We start from the raw sequence: 14,205 nt of genomic DNA, 5'->3' as shown, positions 1-14,205 counted from the left end.
GCCGCTCCGCGGCATGTGGGATCCTCCCAGACCTGGGCGCGAACCCGGTTCCCCTGCATCGGCAGGCGGATTCTCAACCACTGCGCCACCAGGGAAGCCCAACAAAATAGCTTTATTTCCCCAAAGTTCTCAAGTGTCTCCTCAGGTCTCAGAAAACCTGTGAGGCTCTTAAACTGTCTATGGGATGACAGGTTCTTTTTTATTCCCCGATCCATTGCAGCCAATACTCTGGTAAAATACAGTAAAGGGGCTTCCCTGGTGGCGCAGTGGTTGAGAATCCGCCTGCCGATGCAGGGGAACCGGGTTCGCGCCCCGGTCTGGGAGGATCCCACATGCCGCGGAGCGGCTGGGCCCGTGAGCCATGGCCGCTGAGCCTGCGCGTCCGGAGCCTGTGCTCCGCGACGGGAGAGGCCACAACAGAGGGAGGCCCGCATACCACACACACACACAAAAAAAAATACAGTAAAAATGTAAAATATGATTTAAAAAAAAAAAAAAGCCCACCAATCACACACTTGGATGTTGTGTGAATGTCAAATTGCTGTACAAATTCCTAAAGGCTAACTCTCGATTTCTGTGCTTATCTCCTCCATACCTGCCAACACCCATTTAGGATGGTACTAGGAGCAGGGCTGCCCTAGACACAGGGCTTAAAATGCCTAAGGGATAAGGACCCTTCCAGAATGAAAGGTGGTGTGAAAAAATAATGCAGAAAGCGTTAACTGATCTACAAAGGATCACTGAGGAGTTTCTCTGCGGAGCAATCAAGACATATGGTCCCCTCATAAGGGCTAACAGAGCAGGCCGGTGAGGCCACAAAGGTGGGCACACAGCCTGGAGGGCCAGGGGGCGTGGCCAGCACCTGTGACGCCATGATGAAGGCGTGGCCTCCAGCCCCAAGGGGCACCCGGGGCAGGTGAGGGATGGCACAGGACTTACAGATTTGGAAAAGCCCACACAGCACACAGCTCTGTCAAACACCCCCAGGCCCAGTACGTGTAAGGTGGAGAGGGAAACAGAGTCCCAGACGCGCACGTGGGGCGGCAGTGGCTGCAGGAAAGAGAGAGGCCGGTTACCTGGGGGGCCCAGCTTCCTGACCCACCCACGACTCCATCCCAGTCTCCAGGTCCTGCCCCCTCCACTCTGTTACCTTTCCCTCCTTAGTGGTGCCTGCCACCTGTCCAGTGGCGATGGTGACCATATCAGGGTGGACAGCCAGGCTGAGGAGAGAGAGGGCAGGTGGACAGGGCTCAGCAGGGGGGTGCTCGCAACAGGCCAGGAGCGCTCCCACAGCAGGCCACAGTCGCGATGCCTGATTATTCATTCCACAGTTTGGTTGAATGAGTTACTTAGTCAATAAACACTGATTCAGCTCTTCAGTAGCAATAAGGGGATACTCTCTGGGTACCCTGGCTCAGAAGCAAGACTCGGGCCTGCGGTCTCTAACTCAAGTGCCTAGAGGGCTCAAGCCTGTACCACAAACGGCCAGGAGAACACACCCATTTAAAAGGGCCGTCAAGGGCTTCCCTGGTGGCGCAGTGGTTGAGAGTCCGCCTGCCGATGCAGGGGACGCGGGTTCGTGCCCCGGTCCGGGAGGATCCCGCATGCCGCGGAGCAGCTGGGCCCGTGAGCCATGGCCGCTGAGCCTGCGCGTCCGGAGCCTGTGCTCCGCAACGGGAGAGGCCACAACAGTGAGAGGCCCGCGTACCGCAAAAACAAACAAACAAACAAAAAAAAACAAAATAAAAGGGCTGTCAAAAATAAATAAAATAAAATAAAAGGGACTTCCTTGGCGGTCCAGTGGTTAAGACTCCACGCTTCCACTGCAGGGGGCACGGGTTCGATCCCTGGCTGGGGAACTAAGATCCCACATGCTGTGCAGTGAGGCCAAATATAAAAAAAATAAAAAATAAAGGGGCTGTCACCACGGGGCTCCAACACACTGTGGGATTGTCTGGGGTGCCCACTTGAAGTTTTCAAAAGAAGTGAAAAATTCAGGCATCTGAGTGAATTCACCGACATTTGAAGTATTGATCATTAATCCACAGTTTTTTCCCCCTGAATTCAGCCTGCAGGCCAGGGAAGGCCTGGCCCCGCCCACCTCCCCTAAGAGTGTCCCAAGCCAGAAATATTTAGCATCCTCCTCCCAGGCCTCACCACTTGATGTCATCATTGTGTCCCAGGTAATGCCGCTGCCTCTGTTCCTCCACACTGTACAGCACAGCCACAGAGGCCACGAAGTACACTATCTCCCCTGTGGGCAGCAGGTAAAGGTTGGCCCGGCAGTCTCGGCCGCGGTAGCCATAGCTGGAGGTGCCCAGGGGCCGGTTAAAGAGCCTGTTTTGCATTGCATCTGCTGACTGACTCCCAGATGAAGGTCATCAGAGCTAGGTTTTCCTGTTTCCACTCTTACGCCTGTGGGAGGTTGAATGATGGTATCCTCCCATAATATGTCCACCAAAATATTAACCCCTGGGAAGTGTGCATGTGACCTTCCTTGGAAAAGGAGTCTTTGCAGATGTAATTAAGGATCTCAAGACGAGATCAGCCTGGATTATCTGGATGGGCCCTAACACCAGCGACAAGTGTCCTTATAAGGGACAGAGAAGAAAAGACACAGACACAGGGTGGGAGAAGGCGGTGTGAAGATAGAGATTGGAGTAAAGCAACTATAAGCCAAAGAACCCCAAGGATTACCAGTAGCCGCCAAAAGCTAGGAGACAGACAGGGGACAAATTCTCCCCCCAGAGCCTCTGGAGAGACCACGGCCCTGCTGACGCCTTGACGGGGGATTTCTGGCCTCCAGAAACTGTGAGATTTTCTGTTGTTTTAAGCCACCAAGTTTGTGGTAATTTGTTTTAACAGCACAGGAAACTAATATAACCTTCTGTCTACCCTCCTCCCCACAGAGGGATCCTGTTAAAATCTGTTAACACTAAGTCAATTCACATCCATCCTCTGCTCAGAACCTTCCCATCTCAGAGCAAAAGTCAAAATCTTGGGGGCTTCCCTGGTGGTCCAGTGGTTAAGAATCCGCCATCTAATGCAGGGGACGTGAGTTCGATTCCTGGTCGGGGAACTAAGATCCCACATGCCACGGGGCAACTAAGCCCGCGCACTGCAACTACTGAGCCCGCGTGCCACAACTAGAGAGAAGCCTGCGTGCTGCAACTAAGACCTGTTGCACCCAAATAAATAAATATCACCCCCCCAAAAAAAAAAATCCTTATGAAAGCCCAGGCAAGAGGCTTGGCCTGATCTGGACCCTGATTCCTCACTCCCCTCACACCTGTTCAGCTCTAGTCACCTCAGGGCCTTTGCTTTTCCCGCCACCTGAACACTCCTCCTCCTCGTCTCTCCACGGCTTCCACACCTCCTTCAGGTCTCTACTCAACTGTCAGCTCCTTGGAGAGGCCTTCCCAAGCCTCTCCCAAATAGTTCCCAGCTATTTAAAACTGCAAACCGGAATTCCCTGGCAGTCCAGTGGTTAGGACTCAGCGCTTTCACTTCCGGGGCCTGGGCTCAATACTTGGTTGGGGAACTAAGATCCCACAGGTCGCACCATGGCCAAACACAAACAAAAAAACTGCAAACTCACACACCCTCAACTGCCCCCATACCCCTTCCCCCTTCATATTCCTGCAGTACATGCATCAGCATCCCACACGTTATCTGTTTAATTTATTTTGTGTCTCCCGAACTACAATGTCTGCTCCAGGAGGGCAGGGACCTCTGTCCATTTTGTTTACTGATGTACCCCTTGTGCCCAGATCAGGGCCTGGTACCCAGCAGACATATGAGTTCAATATTTGTTGAAAGAATGTGACCCTGCTCTGTTCAGAACTTTCTGTGGCTCCCCAGTTCCCCTAAGAGAAAGCCCAAGCTCCTCCACTGGCCTGGTTTGCCCCTCCCTGGCCTTAGCAGGGCTTCTGCCCTCCTTTGCTCTCTGACCTTGGAGTTTCTCAAAACACTAAGATCACTACTGTCACCCAGGTCTTGGCACTAACCTTTCCCTTTGCCTAGTACACGCTACCTGCCACCCTTCTCAGCTGCCCTGTCCTCAGATCAAGCCTCAGGCTCACTTCCTCCGCTAGACTCATCCCACTTATCTGATCAATTTGTTAACGTCACCTATTCCTTAATGAGACTATCAGTTCCACAGTGGCCAAGACTGGGCTGTTTTGTTCTCTTCTACAGCTCCTCCTCTGAGAAGGCTTCCCTGATGCCCAGGCTGGGTCAGCTGCCCTCTCTGGGTTCTCCCATCCCAGCCTGAGTTCACTGTCACGGATTCTGTCCCCACACTGGACTGTGATTTGGGGACTGTTGGAACCCAGCCCTTAGCCCCAGAATGTTCAGGAAACATTTGAATGAATGTCGATATGTGTATCCCAACCCCACAGAAACTGCTTCACCCTGCAGCCATTTTGAGCTGGGGAATGAGGCCTATACTGACTGTTGCTGTCTCAGCTGCTTTTCTTTCGATGCTCACTTATCAAGCCCAGCTTGACATGACAGCATGGTATTCTTCGATTCCCGCGAATATTTCCAGCTGCCTTAAAGAGGCTCTGGGCTCCCACATTCCTTCCTCCTCCAGAGCAGAAACCAAGGCCAAGAGAGGAGGACAGGGACTGGGTCCCTAGGATGCTGATCCCAAGCCCCAGTCTGCATTTTGGAAAAAGCCTGGGGCTCAGAATCAGAGTTCTTGCCTCAGATCTGCTCTGACTTCCTAGAACAGGGCTTGATATCCCCTCTCTTTTTTTTTTTTGAATTTTATTTTATTTATTTTGTTATACAGCAGGTTCTTATTAGTTATCTATTTTATACATATTAGTCTATATATGTCAATCCCAATCTCCCAATTCATCCCACCCCCCCCCTTGGTGTCCATATGTTTGTTCTCTATGTCTGTGTCTCTATTTCTGCCCTGCAAACCGGTTCATCTGTATCATTTTTCTACGTTCCACTTATATACGTTAATATATTTGTTTTTCTTTCTGCTTGGTCCCCTCTCTTGACCTCAGTTTCCTCATCTGGGAAGAAAGGGTAATAGTTCCCAACCTGCAGGCCTCAGAGAGCTCTCGGAGGCCCCTTGTTGTAAAAATATATTCTCAATCCTACAAAAGAGAAGGATCGTATTATTCAACGTATTTATACTTGAAAGAGCTTTGAACAGTGCCTGGCATATAATAAGTGCTCAATAATGATTAGTTATTATTTTAATCAATCTCTGTTTATGGGGCCCATATGATGAGCACATTGTTTCACAGCCTTATGAATCTGAGATCATGACACCCATTTTTCAGAGGAGGCAACTGAGGCACAGAATGGCAAGGTGACTTGTCCAGGGTCACGTAGCCAGCCAGAGGCTGGGCTGGGGTTTCAACCCATTTCTGCCAGGCTCCAAAGACAGGGTTCTTAACCATTATCAACTTCTTCCATTTCTCAGATACACCAAGCTCACTCTGGCCGCAGAGCCCTTAGACCTGCGGTGCCCTCTGTTCTTCCTAGGCTGGCCCCTGAACGTTCGATCCTCAGCTCAAATGCCCTCTCCTCAGAGAAACCCAGTTACTCCTCTCACTTGAGCTTAGCTTACTGTATTCCCAGCATTTATTACTTAACTGAAATTATCTTATTTATTGAATCACTGTCTTCGGTCTCCCCCACTTTACAAGGTGAGCCCAGGGAACACGGCCCACATGTAGAAGAGGAGCTGACAGATGGAGGGCGCTCAGCAAACATTTGCTCCTTGAATGAATCATAAAAGGTCATGTCAGCTAACCTGCCTTCCTCTGCTCCCTCCAGACTCCAGTTCTTCCTGACCCCTAAAGCCACAGAGGCCTGGAAAGTCCCACCTTCAGTACAAAGACCCTCCCTCCAGCTGAAGTCCCACACCAGAAAGGCTCTGGTCCCTTCCAGGCTGGGGGCGGGCGGGTTGGGAGGAGTAGGAGGAAGAGATTAAAGCAAAAGGATACACCCAGTCCAGCTTGAGACGGCGGGAAGGCAGCTCGGAGCGTGTATCCAGGCTGTAGCTGGGTGCCAGCTCGTCAGGAATCAGCATGGGCACAGGGCGGCCCCTCAGGAACATTTTCACGGAGCCCTCCTCTGCCAGAACACCCCCAGAGGTCAGGTGCCGACACCAGCCCCCAACCCTATTTCCTTTCCCCTTCCGACTTCACTTTTTTACTTTTTTAATTAAAAGAGGTGGGGAAAATGAGGCCAAAGAGGCAAAGGCCCAGCCAGTAGCCAGGCTTCCTGACCTCCAGCTCTGGCTTCTCACCCCAGGAAGCCCCTCCCATTCTCCCTACTCACCCATGCTGAAGATAACTTCTTTGGTTTTGCTGCCAGGAAAGGAAAAAAAAAAAAAAGAAAAGAAAAGAAAAGAAAGAAAGCCCTAATTAGCAGGCAAGTCAGAAATTGGGAGAAACCACTTCCCCACCCCAGCGCTCCCCGGAAGTCTTTGATGAAAAATGGGGGCCGAGTAAGGAGCGGAGCGCTGCCTCTCTGCAGGCCGTGTGCTTTGCTCGGTTGATCTTGCAGAGCCTAAGACACAGGCCCAGAGAGGCAGTGATCGCCAAAGATCAAACAGCACGAAGTGGCAGGGACGCGATCCTGGAAGAGGAGCGTCACAAGTTACCCCTCCCACCTAATCAGCACGGTTCTCTCAATGCTCCCCACCCCCAGTCCCACAGAGCCCCAAACTTCAAGCAGAAAGGGAAGAGGTGAGGGTTTAAGGGAAGGGGTGTGTCTCCAACTCCCTTTGCTGACGGAAGGAGGTGATGCCCGAGGGTCTGGGTCCCCGGAGAAGGGGGAAACCTGGGATCCAGATCCCGGTAGCGCGAGGAGGAGGGGGGTGTGCGAGAGAGTCTCACCCAGCTCCAAAGCTACTCATGGCGGCGGCTGGAGGAGCTTCGGGGCCGGGGGTGGAGCCGGGACCGGCTCCGCCGCTTCCGGCCCTGGGAGGCGCCCACGCCGCCGCGCCCTGCCCCGCCCTCCACTGCCAACCCCGTAGCCGGAGGGTCACGCTGGGCCTCAGGTCCCTGGCTGTGGGGTCCTGATACCAGGCTCTTTTTTGGGGGGAGGGAGAGTGTTTTTTGAGAACATGGACTCGGGGACGTGTCTGCCTGAGTTCAAACCCCAGCTCTACCAGTTCCTAGCAGTGTGGACAAGTTGCCAAACCTCTTGCCTCGGTTTCTTCACTTTTAAATTGGGGATAATAAAAATACATACCTCCCGGGTGATTGCGAAGCTTAAATTAGTTAATTCATGTAACATGCCTTGCGTGGTGCCTGGCACACAGCTTATGTACGTGTCTGCCATTATTTCAGTGAGGTTGAAATGCGTGATTTTGGACTCTGGTCCTGCCTTAGTCCGGTCCCGCCAAGCCCTGACCACGCCCACTGCATCAGGACTCCACACTCAGGTTTTTACACCGCCCAGACCTGCAGTGTGGCCAGGGCTCTGGGAACTTGACCACGTCCAACATTCTGATCATACACACCTCATCTTCCGATCCTGCCCCTGAACTGACAGCTCCCCATGGAACCGCCTACCCTCCTCAGGTCCGGTCAAACTTCAGACCATGACCACTTTCACCTAGAGTCCCTTCAAGCCTACTGATATCTGCCCACGCCCACCTATGACCACGCCCAACCTTCAAACCACGCCCATTTCCACCTGGCAGCGCCCCAGGCTCCCCTCCGCCCAGCTTCTTGCATCGGACGCTACGGCACCTGGTCTTAGCCCATTACCCCCACCCCAGGTTCTGATTCTGCCCTGGCTAACCCTCTGGCCACACCCTCAAATTCCAATCACTTCTCTCCCTCTGATTACCCCATTTCCTGCAGAAACTCCTCTGAGGGTCCTGCCCTGGCTGAATCTCTGAGACTCAATGGGGACTCTCCCCTTTGCCTTAATAGCCACGCCCACAAACCTGGCTCCTCCCTAACTTCTACTCCGGCTCATCCAAGAGACGCTAATCATCCACGTCTCCTATGTTCTAGTCCAGCCCCTTAATGCTTTGACCACGCCCCTCCATGTTGGCTCCGCGTTTCCATGCCTTCCAGTTCAACCACGCTATCTCAAGATTGGTCTCTCCGAGCCTCCGGCACTGTTTCCGCATTCTGAACTAGATGACCGCGCTTTAGGTTATCACCTCGTGGCCTGGGGCATCACCCTAAATTCCCCATCCTTTTCCAAGTCTAACTGGGGTCCTGGCCCCACCCGTTGTGGCACGACCCCGCTTCGGATACCTACCCTTCCTTTTTGGCGCTACAATTGCTGCTAGAGGATGTGGTGCGGCTGCGTGGGTCCTCGCGGCGCACTGAGGCGAGGCGCTCTGGTGACAAGTAGCGGCGGGCACTGCGAATAGAGAGCACGCAGGTAGGGGCAGAGCCCGCGAGGCCAGCAGGCGAGTGCCGGAGGCGGGCAAGAACTTCCCCGGATCTTCCACTGCTGGTGTTTGGACATATGAGTCCATCCGTTTCCATATAAACAGCCTCCGAGGTCTTGGAGGAAACTGGGGATCCTGGCTTCCGTGCCTTACCTGCGCCCGGTGGTCGCCTCCTTTTTGGGGGAGGATGGGGACGTGGCATAGCCGCCCACGCGCCGCGGGGGTCCCGAGCCATTGAGGGGCGTCCTGGTGGGAAGGCCTTTCAAGAGCTGACACACTAGAGGAATGGGGTTAGAGGACAGAAGGGGGTGAGTGTGAGGTCCTGGACCCAGTCCCTCCCGTCTCACCCCCCCAGTTTAGTGAAGATACCCGAGGCTGTGGTGCCTAGGCGCGGAGGCGCCCGGCCCTTGGGGGTGCCCCGCGCGCGCAGAGCAGCGCCTTGCTCCTCGCATGCCCGCAGGCGACGCAGCGCGTCAGCCAGCGCGGCCTTTAGGACCGCCAGCTCGTCTTCCTGCAGCTGCAGCCGCTGCTCCAGCGCCGACACGCGGTCGTCCACCTCCATCCCGCTCGTGCCCGACAAATTGTCATCTGGAAGGCAAGGGAGCGCTCGTTGCGGGGGGCCACCCAGGAGCTACAACGCCGGAGGTGAGATGTCCCTCCCGCCTACCCTGGTCTAAGCCTGGGGCCAGCCACGCCCCCTTCCTCTCCAGTAACCTGGGGCTGGGACGCTTGGATGTGGGCCAAGAAAAGAGGAAGGAAATCCCCACAGCTCTCAGCCCTCGTCCGCACACTCCTCTCTGCTGCAGCGCCCTGGAGGCGTGACCTTAGGGAAGTCCCTTCCTCTCTAACCTTCTAAGAGTACGAATCAAGAGCCTCTCGACTCTGGTTTTAAGATTCTATGACTAAGATGCTAAATACATATGAGTCATATCAACATTTTAAGGATGACACCTACTTTTCCCTAGTGACACCAACATTCTAGAATTGATTCCCAATATTCTCTGACAAATATCAAGATTTTATCGCGGGTACTAACATTCCCTCTCTGTTTCTAAGACTTTCCAAGCCAAAAAGGTCGTGCCTGGTCCCTCGCCTTCGTATTCCCTCCTCACCAAGGGGCTCGACACACGAGCCTGCTGCAAGGACAGAGTTTCTGCGGCCCCTGACGGCAGATTTGGGAGTTGCAGGCAGCGCATCCAAGACCCGAGACCCACGGAAGGGAGATACCCGCGCGGATCTGACACCCAAGCTCTCTTCCCCGACCCGAGCTTTTCCCCTCTATCCCCCTCCTTTATTTGGCTTATGTACCCCATGCCCCTGATTCGGCTCTCCCTCTCCCCTCTAGGCCATGGGTGCAACGGAATAACTCCTCCATCTCCCGCGGGGGGGCCCCCACCCCGCCCATTTTTCCCGAAGTGGGAGGGGCAGAGGACCAAGGTGGTCTCCCCTCCCCCCTCCCTCCCAGACCACTCATACCCAGACTCATTGCTGGCAACAACCAAGAAAGCCCTGGCTCCCAGTCGGGTAGAAGTAAGGGTGGTACCATTAACAGGAACCGGGCGTGGAAGTAGCACCTGCCATCCGTGTCCGTAGGCCGCCCTGCCCGTCCGCTGGGCTCCGCAGTGCAGCCGTCTATCCCTTCCCTCCCTCCCCCCCCACCTCCGCAGCCCAATCGCCTTCCTGGCCTTGCCCGCCCTGCCCCCCACCCAGCTCCTCTCTGGTCGGGTGCCTGGACCTGCATTGGAAGGTGGGGGCCTCCCGAGGTCTGAGGGAGAGAGCTGTCAGGACTTGGAACTCATAAGAGGAGGAATCTCAGGGGCCCGTTGGCAAAACGTTTTGCAAAAGAGGAAACTAAGGACGGAGGTTGGGGAGTGTGCAGAGATCACCAAAGGTCAAACAGCCAATAGGTGAGGTGCCGGAGGGCCTGGTCACCTCCTTGTGCCAAGACCCCTCTTACCTACCATTAATAATACTACCCCCCCCAAATGAGATCTGTTATAGGGAGATTACACGTGGCAAAACACTTCATGCAAAACACTTAGCACCTCACCTGGCTCTGGTTATGTGCTCAGTAAATCCAGAATATAATTAACTGTTATTATGGTACCCAGTGCTCCCAGCAAGTCTAGCAGCTGTAGTATTATACCCATTTTAGGAGGCAGGAAGGTGGAAGGGACTGAGACCTAGAGAGACGAAGTTGCTCGTACATGGACACACAGCCTTTCAGCAGCAAACAGGTACTTGACCCCTGGCTTAGGCACCCTGTCAGCCTGCCTCTTAGAGGGGCAGAGGAGACAAACTAAGCATCCTGGAGCTCTGCCAAATCCAGTGGTCCCTGACACTGGGGTGTGTGCTCAGGGGAGTGAGCCTCCAAATGGAAGATAGTTCCTTCTCAGGGCCCCTGAGTGAAATGGGGGAGCTTTCACCTTGGCCCTTCAACCCCCATCCAGAGAGCCAGCTGCATTCTGAGGCCTTGGCCTGCCCAACCCCCACCCACCATGACTCAAGTCCTCTGCTCCCTCCTGACCATTCCCCCACCTTCAGGACTTTTGCCCGGAAACCAGCCCGCACTTCCCACTTCTCCCATCCCTCCCTCCTCCCCCCTGCCTCCAGCTTCCCTCATCTGGGCCTGACACCCACAGCGACCCTTCTTGTATCGTACCCACTTGTCTAGCGAGAAGGGATGAGTCCTAATGGGTGGGAGGGGCGGGGCCTGAGGATTTGGGGGGTATAGTCGAAGCAAAGTCCTCTGGTCATCCTACCCAGTCCCACATCCAGCGCACAAGCCAACACCAAATCCCACTCTCCCCCTAATCTGTCCCTCTGCTAGGGAGAAGGGGGAGGGTCCCAGAGGATTGAGAGGGGATAGGGAAGGCAGAGTTCCAGACCTCCAGGCCTCCCCCGCTTCTGCCCCAAGCTCCTGAGGTTCTGCTCCTTTCTCTCAGTTCAGCCACCTCCGAAAAAGGGGAGGGTTGAAGAGGGTGGGGGACTGGGATCAGGGCTTTGGGGATCAGGGAGCTTGCTCTGGGGTCAGGGTCCTGCTAGGGGAGAAAGGGGAATCTTCAGCAAGGGGCCAGGATGGGGACTTGGAAGGAGGAGGTTGGGGCAGGAGGAGATAGGTCCAGCCCTGGGCGGGGCCAGGGTCGGAACTGAGGAGGGGTCTCACCGTTGCAGTATTGAAGCAGGGAGGACGTGTCGTAGAGGCCGCAGAAGGCCGGGCCGCGCTCCGCCATCGCCCCGCCACAGCCACCGCCAGCCCCCCCGGCCCCAGCTCGGGCCTGGGCTCCCCCCCCAGGCCCTGCCTCCCGTTGCCATAGCAACGCCCTTCGTTCCAGCATCCCCGGCTCGGCCTGCCCGGCATCAGGCGGCCGACGCCGGGCCTGGCACCGGGGTCATCCCCCAGGATGCCCAGAAAGGGGGGTGTCGGGACCCCCCCCGCCAGGCCCCCCAACACAATCTTCGGGCCGGGATTGGCTGACCCGAGATCCCCCTCGGTACTGTCTGGTCCCGCCCACAACAGGCGCGTATTCTCTCTAGACACCCCCGCCTGTTCAAGACCAATGAGAGCCTGTCGCGCAGGTCCCCTCCGCCAATAGGGGTACAGAAGGTTTGGAAGGGGCAGGGCCTTCTCTGCTTTTCAGCCCGAAGCATAGCCCCCGGCTCTTAGAGGAAGATAGGGTAGAAGAAGACACCCCACACCCCGCAAACCTCCCTAATCTTTTACTGGATTTTCGAGAAGCCACCTTGCAAGACTAGAGCCTGACCCTAGAGTATCAAATCCGCTAGATATCCACTAGCTCCGCCCTGGAACTCTTATTCCAGCTCATTTCTTAGAACTCTTGTTTATTCTATCTACGCCCGCCCCCAGGGCTCTTAGCTCCACCCCCAGAATCCTGAGGGGGGAGTTAAAGTTCTATTCCCGCTCGCAGAGCTTTTGGCACCGCCCCCTAAGCATCTCAGGGCGATGGTGCTTGGCCCAGAGCCCTTGACTCGGCCTCCTGATAGGATTGGCTCCGCCCCTTAAGTTTATACCCCTACCCCCAAGCCTGTTAGTCCCTCCCTAACCTTTCCTTCCACTTTCCTATTGGCCGCCCCAGGTCCTTAGCTCCTCCCCTACAGCGTTCATCTCCCACAACCTTATTATCCAGTCCGGGTTTTGACAAAGGCCCAGCTGTGATGCCTGGATGGCTGGCGGTGTCAGTCGGAGGCGGCTCCGAAGTTGGGGGGAGAGGGGAGGGTAGAAAAGCTGACAATGGACTTAAAGAATACTGGACCACCTTCTCCAAGTCTCCATTGAGGGTCAGCACCTAGAAATGACCCAGAACATGCTTTATAGCGGTGGGAAGTGAGCCCAAAGCAGAAGGGATTTGCCTCTGGACACAAGCAGGCCTTGGAAGCCCAGGGCTTTGGAACCAAATTGGCCTGGGTTTGAATCCTGACTCCACCAGTTTCTGATTGTGACCTTGAGCCTCAGTTTCCACATCTGGAAAGTGGGGGGTCATATAGTGCCTACTTCTTTCATTCATTTGAAAATTTTGGGACTTTCCTGGTGGCGCGGTGATTGAGAATCCGCCTGCCAATGCAGGGGTCACGTGTTCGATCCCTGGTCCCGGAAGATCCCACATGCCATGGAGCAGCTAAGCCAGCGCGCCACAAGTACTGAGCCTGTGCTCTAGAGACTGCGAGACACAACTACTGAGCCTGCATGCCACAACTACTGAAGCCCACACACCTAGAGCCTCGCAACAAAAGGAGCCACCGCCATGAGAAGCCCTCGCGCCGCAACGAAGAGTAGCCCCCGCTCTCCTCAGCTAGAGAAAGCCCGCGCGCAGCAACGAAGACCCAACGCAGACAAAAATAAATAATAAATAAATAAATAAATAAATAAATAAAAATGTTTACTGAGTGCCCATTATGTGCCAAGCTCTGTTCTAAGTGCTGGAGTTTCAGTGATAAGCAAATCAGCCCCAGAGTTTGCCCTCGTGGACTGCGCAGCTTGCGGAGGAAGTAAACCACAATACAGAAAACAAGTAAATAGCAATAGCTAACATTTATTGAGCACTTACTATGTGCCAAGCACTCAGTTATCTTCCTCGAAAGTCCTATTTTCATCACCATTTTACAGATAAAGAAACAGGCACAGAGCTCTTAAGATAATTTCAGCTCCTGGCATTACAGAGTTAAGACAGAGTGATATGGTCAGGGATGGGAGAGTGAGGATAATTTAGAGAGAGTGGGGCCAGCGAAAGTCTTTCTGAGGAAGTGACATTTGAGCTGAGATGTAAATGACAAGAAGGAAGCAGTCACACAAGGCGGGGGTTGGGGGAGGCAGGAAGTAGCTTTCCACGCAGAGGGAAGAGTAAGTGCAAAGGTCCAGAGGTAAGTATGAGTTTGGCATATTCCTGGGGCAACAAGAAGACCGGTGAGGATGGAGCTGTGGAGGAAGAGGAGAGCAGGAGGTAGATGAGGTCAGGGAGGTAATGGGCCTGCAGATCTTGCAGGACCTCGAAGATTGTGGGCAGATGTTGGCGGTTTGTCACTGTATCCTCCATGAGCCCTAGTGAGGCCACCTATGTAAATCACACATGAGAGCAGTGCCTGGCACACAGTAGGCACACATAAATGACAGCAACCCCTATTCATTTCTCAGTGAAACCTACTATATAAGATCAATAACGGGTTCCAAGTGGTGACCAAAATAGACGCGGGCCATTATCCTTCTATGATCACAGCTAACTGTGTTACTGATAGAAACAATGCAGGAACTCAGATTTCCTGCTTCCCAAACTCCCATTTCTCCCACCCTCCACCTCCCT

The 14,205-nt window shown here is 54.4% G+C and overlaps 2 protein-coding genes across 3 annotated transcripts in view; both read right to left on the bottom strand.

Annotated features, from left to right (window-relative positions):
• LOC102983117 (echinoderm microtubule-associated protein-like 2) overlaps positions 1–6,912 on the bottom strand; it is a 20,211-nt gene extending 13,299 nt beyond the window's left edge. Inside the window, exons 1-6 of one of the 2 annotated variants that reach the window (XM_007102705.4) lie at positions 6,870–6,912; positions 6,310–6,338; positions 5,973–6,102; positions 2,158–2,307; positions 1,151–1,220; positions 940–1,050 (exon numbers count right to left, since the gene is read on the bottom strand). In XM_007102705.4, coding sequence (XP_007102767.1) covers positions 940–1,050; positions 1,151–1,220; positions 2,158–2,307; positions 5,973–6,102; positions 6,310–6,338; positions 6,870–6,889 — 510 coding nt within the window. In that variant the 5' untranslated portion in view covers positions 6,890–6,912. The other variant, XM_028483081.2, reaches the window with a different exon arrangement.
• A 1,215-nt stretch (positions 6,913–8,127) lies between these two features.
• On the bottom strand, positions 8,128–11,622 carry LOC112067307 (echinoderm microtubule-associated protein-like 1). The gene is made up of 5 exons (XM_024132724.2): positions 11,556–11,622; positions 9,502–9,551; positions 8,759–9,020; positions 8,543–8,666; positions 8,128–8,358 (listed from the first exon to the last, which is right to left on the bottom strand). Exons 1-5 carry the CDS (start codon positions 11,620–11,622, stop codon positions 8,250–8,252), a joined length of 612 nt encoding a protein of 203 aa, XP_023988492.2. The 3' UTR covers positions 8,128–8,249.
• Between the last annotated feature and the right edge of the window lie 2,583 nt (positions 11,623–14,205).

This window comes from Physeter macrocephalus, unplaced genomic scaffold (genome assembly GCF_002837175.3).
Source record: "Physeter macrocephalus isolate SW-GA unplaced genomic scaffold, ASM283717v5 random_5, whole genome shotgun sequence".
Taxonomy (NCBI): domain Eukaryota; kingdom Metazoa; phylum Chordata; class Mammalia; order Artiodactyla; family Physeteridae; genus Physeter; species Physeter macrocephalus.
Note: the sequence above shows the minus strand (reverse complement) of the source record. Positions and strands in the feature narration are given on the sequence as shown.

Excerpts from the sequence above, each read along its gene's own strand:
- LOC112067307 (XM_024132724.2), bottom strand. The coding sequence starts at position 11,622 with ATGGCGGAGCGCGGCCCGGCCTTCTGCGGCCTCTACGACACGTCCTCC. Across the intron at positions 8,667-8,758 it reads CCTAGGCACCACAGCCTCGG|TGTGTCAGCTCTTGAAAGGC; the intron begins GTATCTTCACTA and ends CCATTCCTCTAG. Across the intron at positions 8,359-8,542 it reads GAGGCGACCACCGGGCGCAG|TGCCCGCCGCTACTTGTCAC; the intron begins GTAAGGCACGGA and ends CTCTATTCGCAG.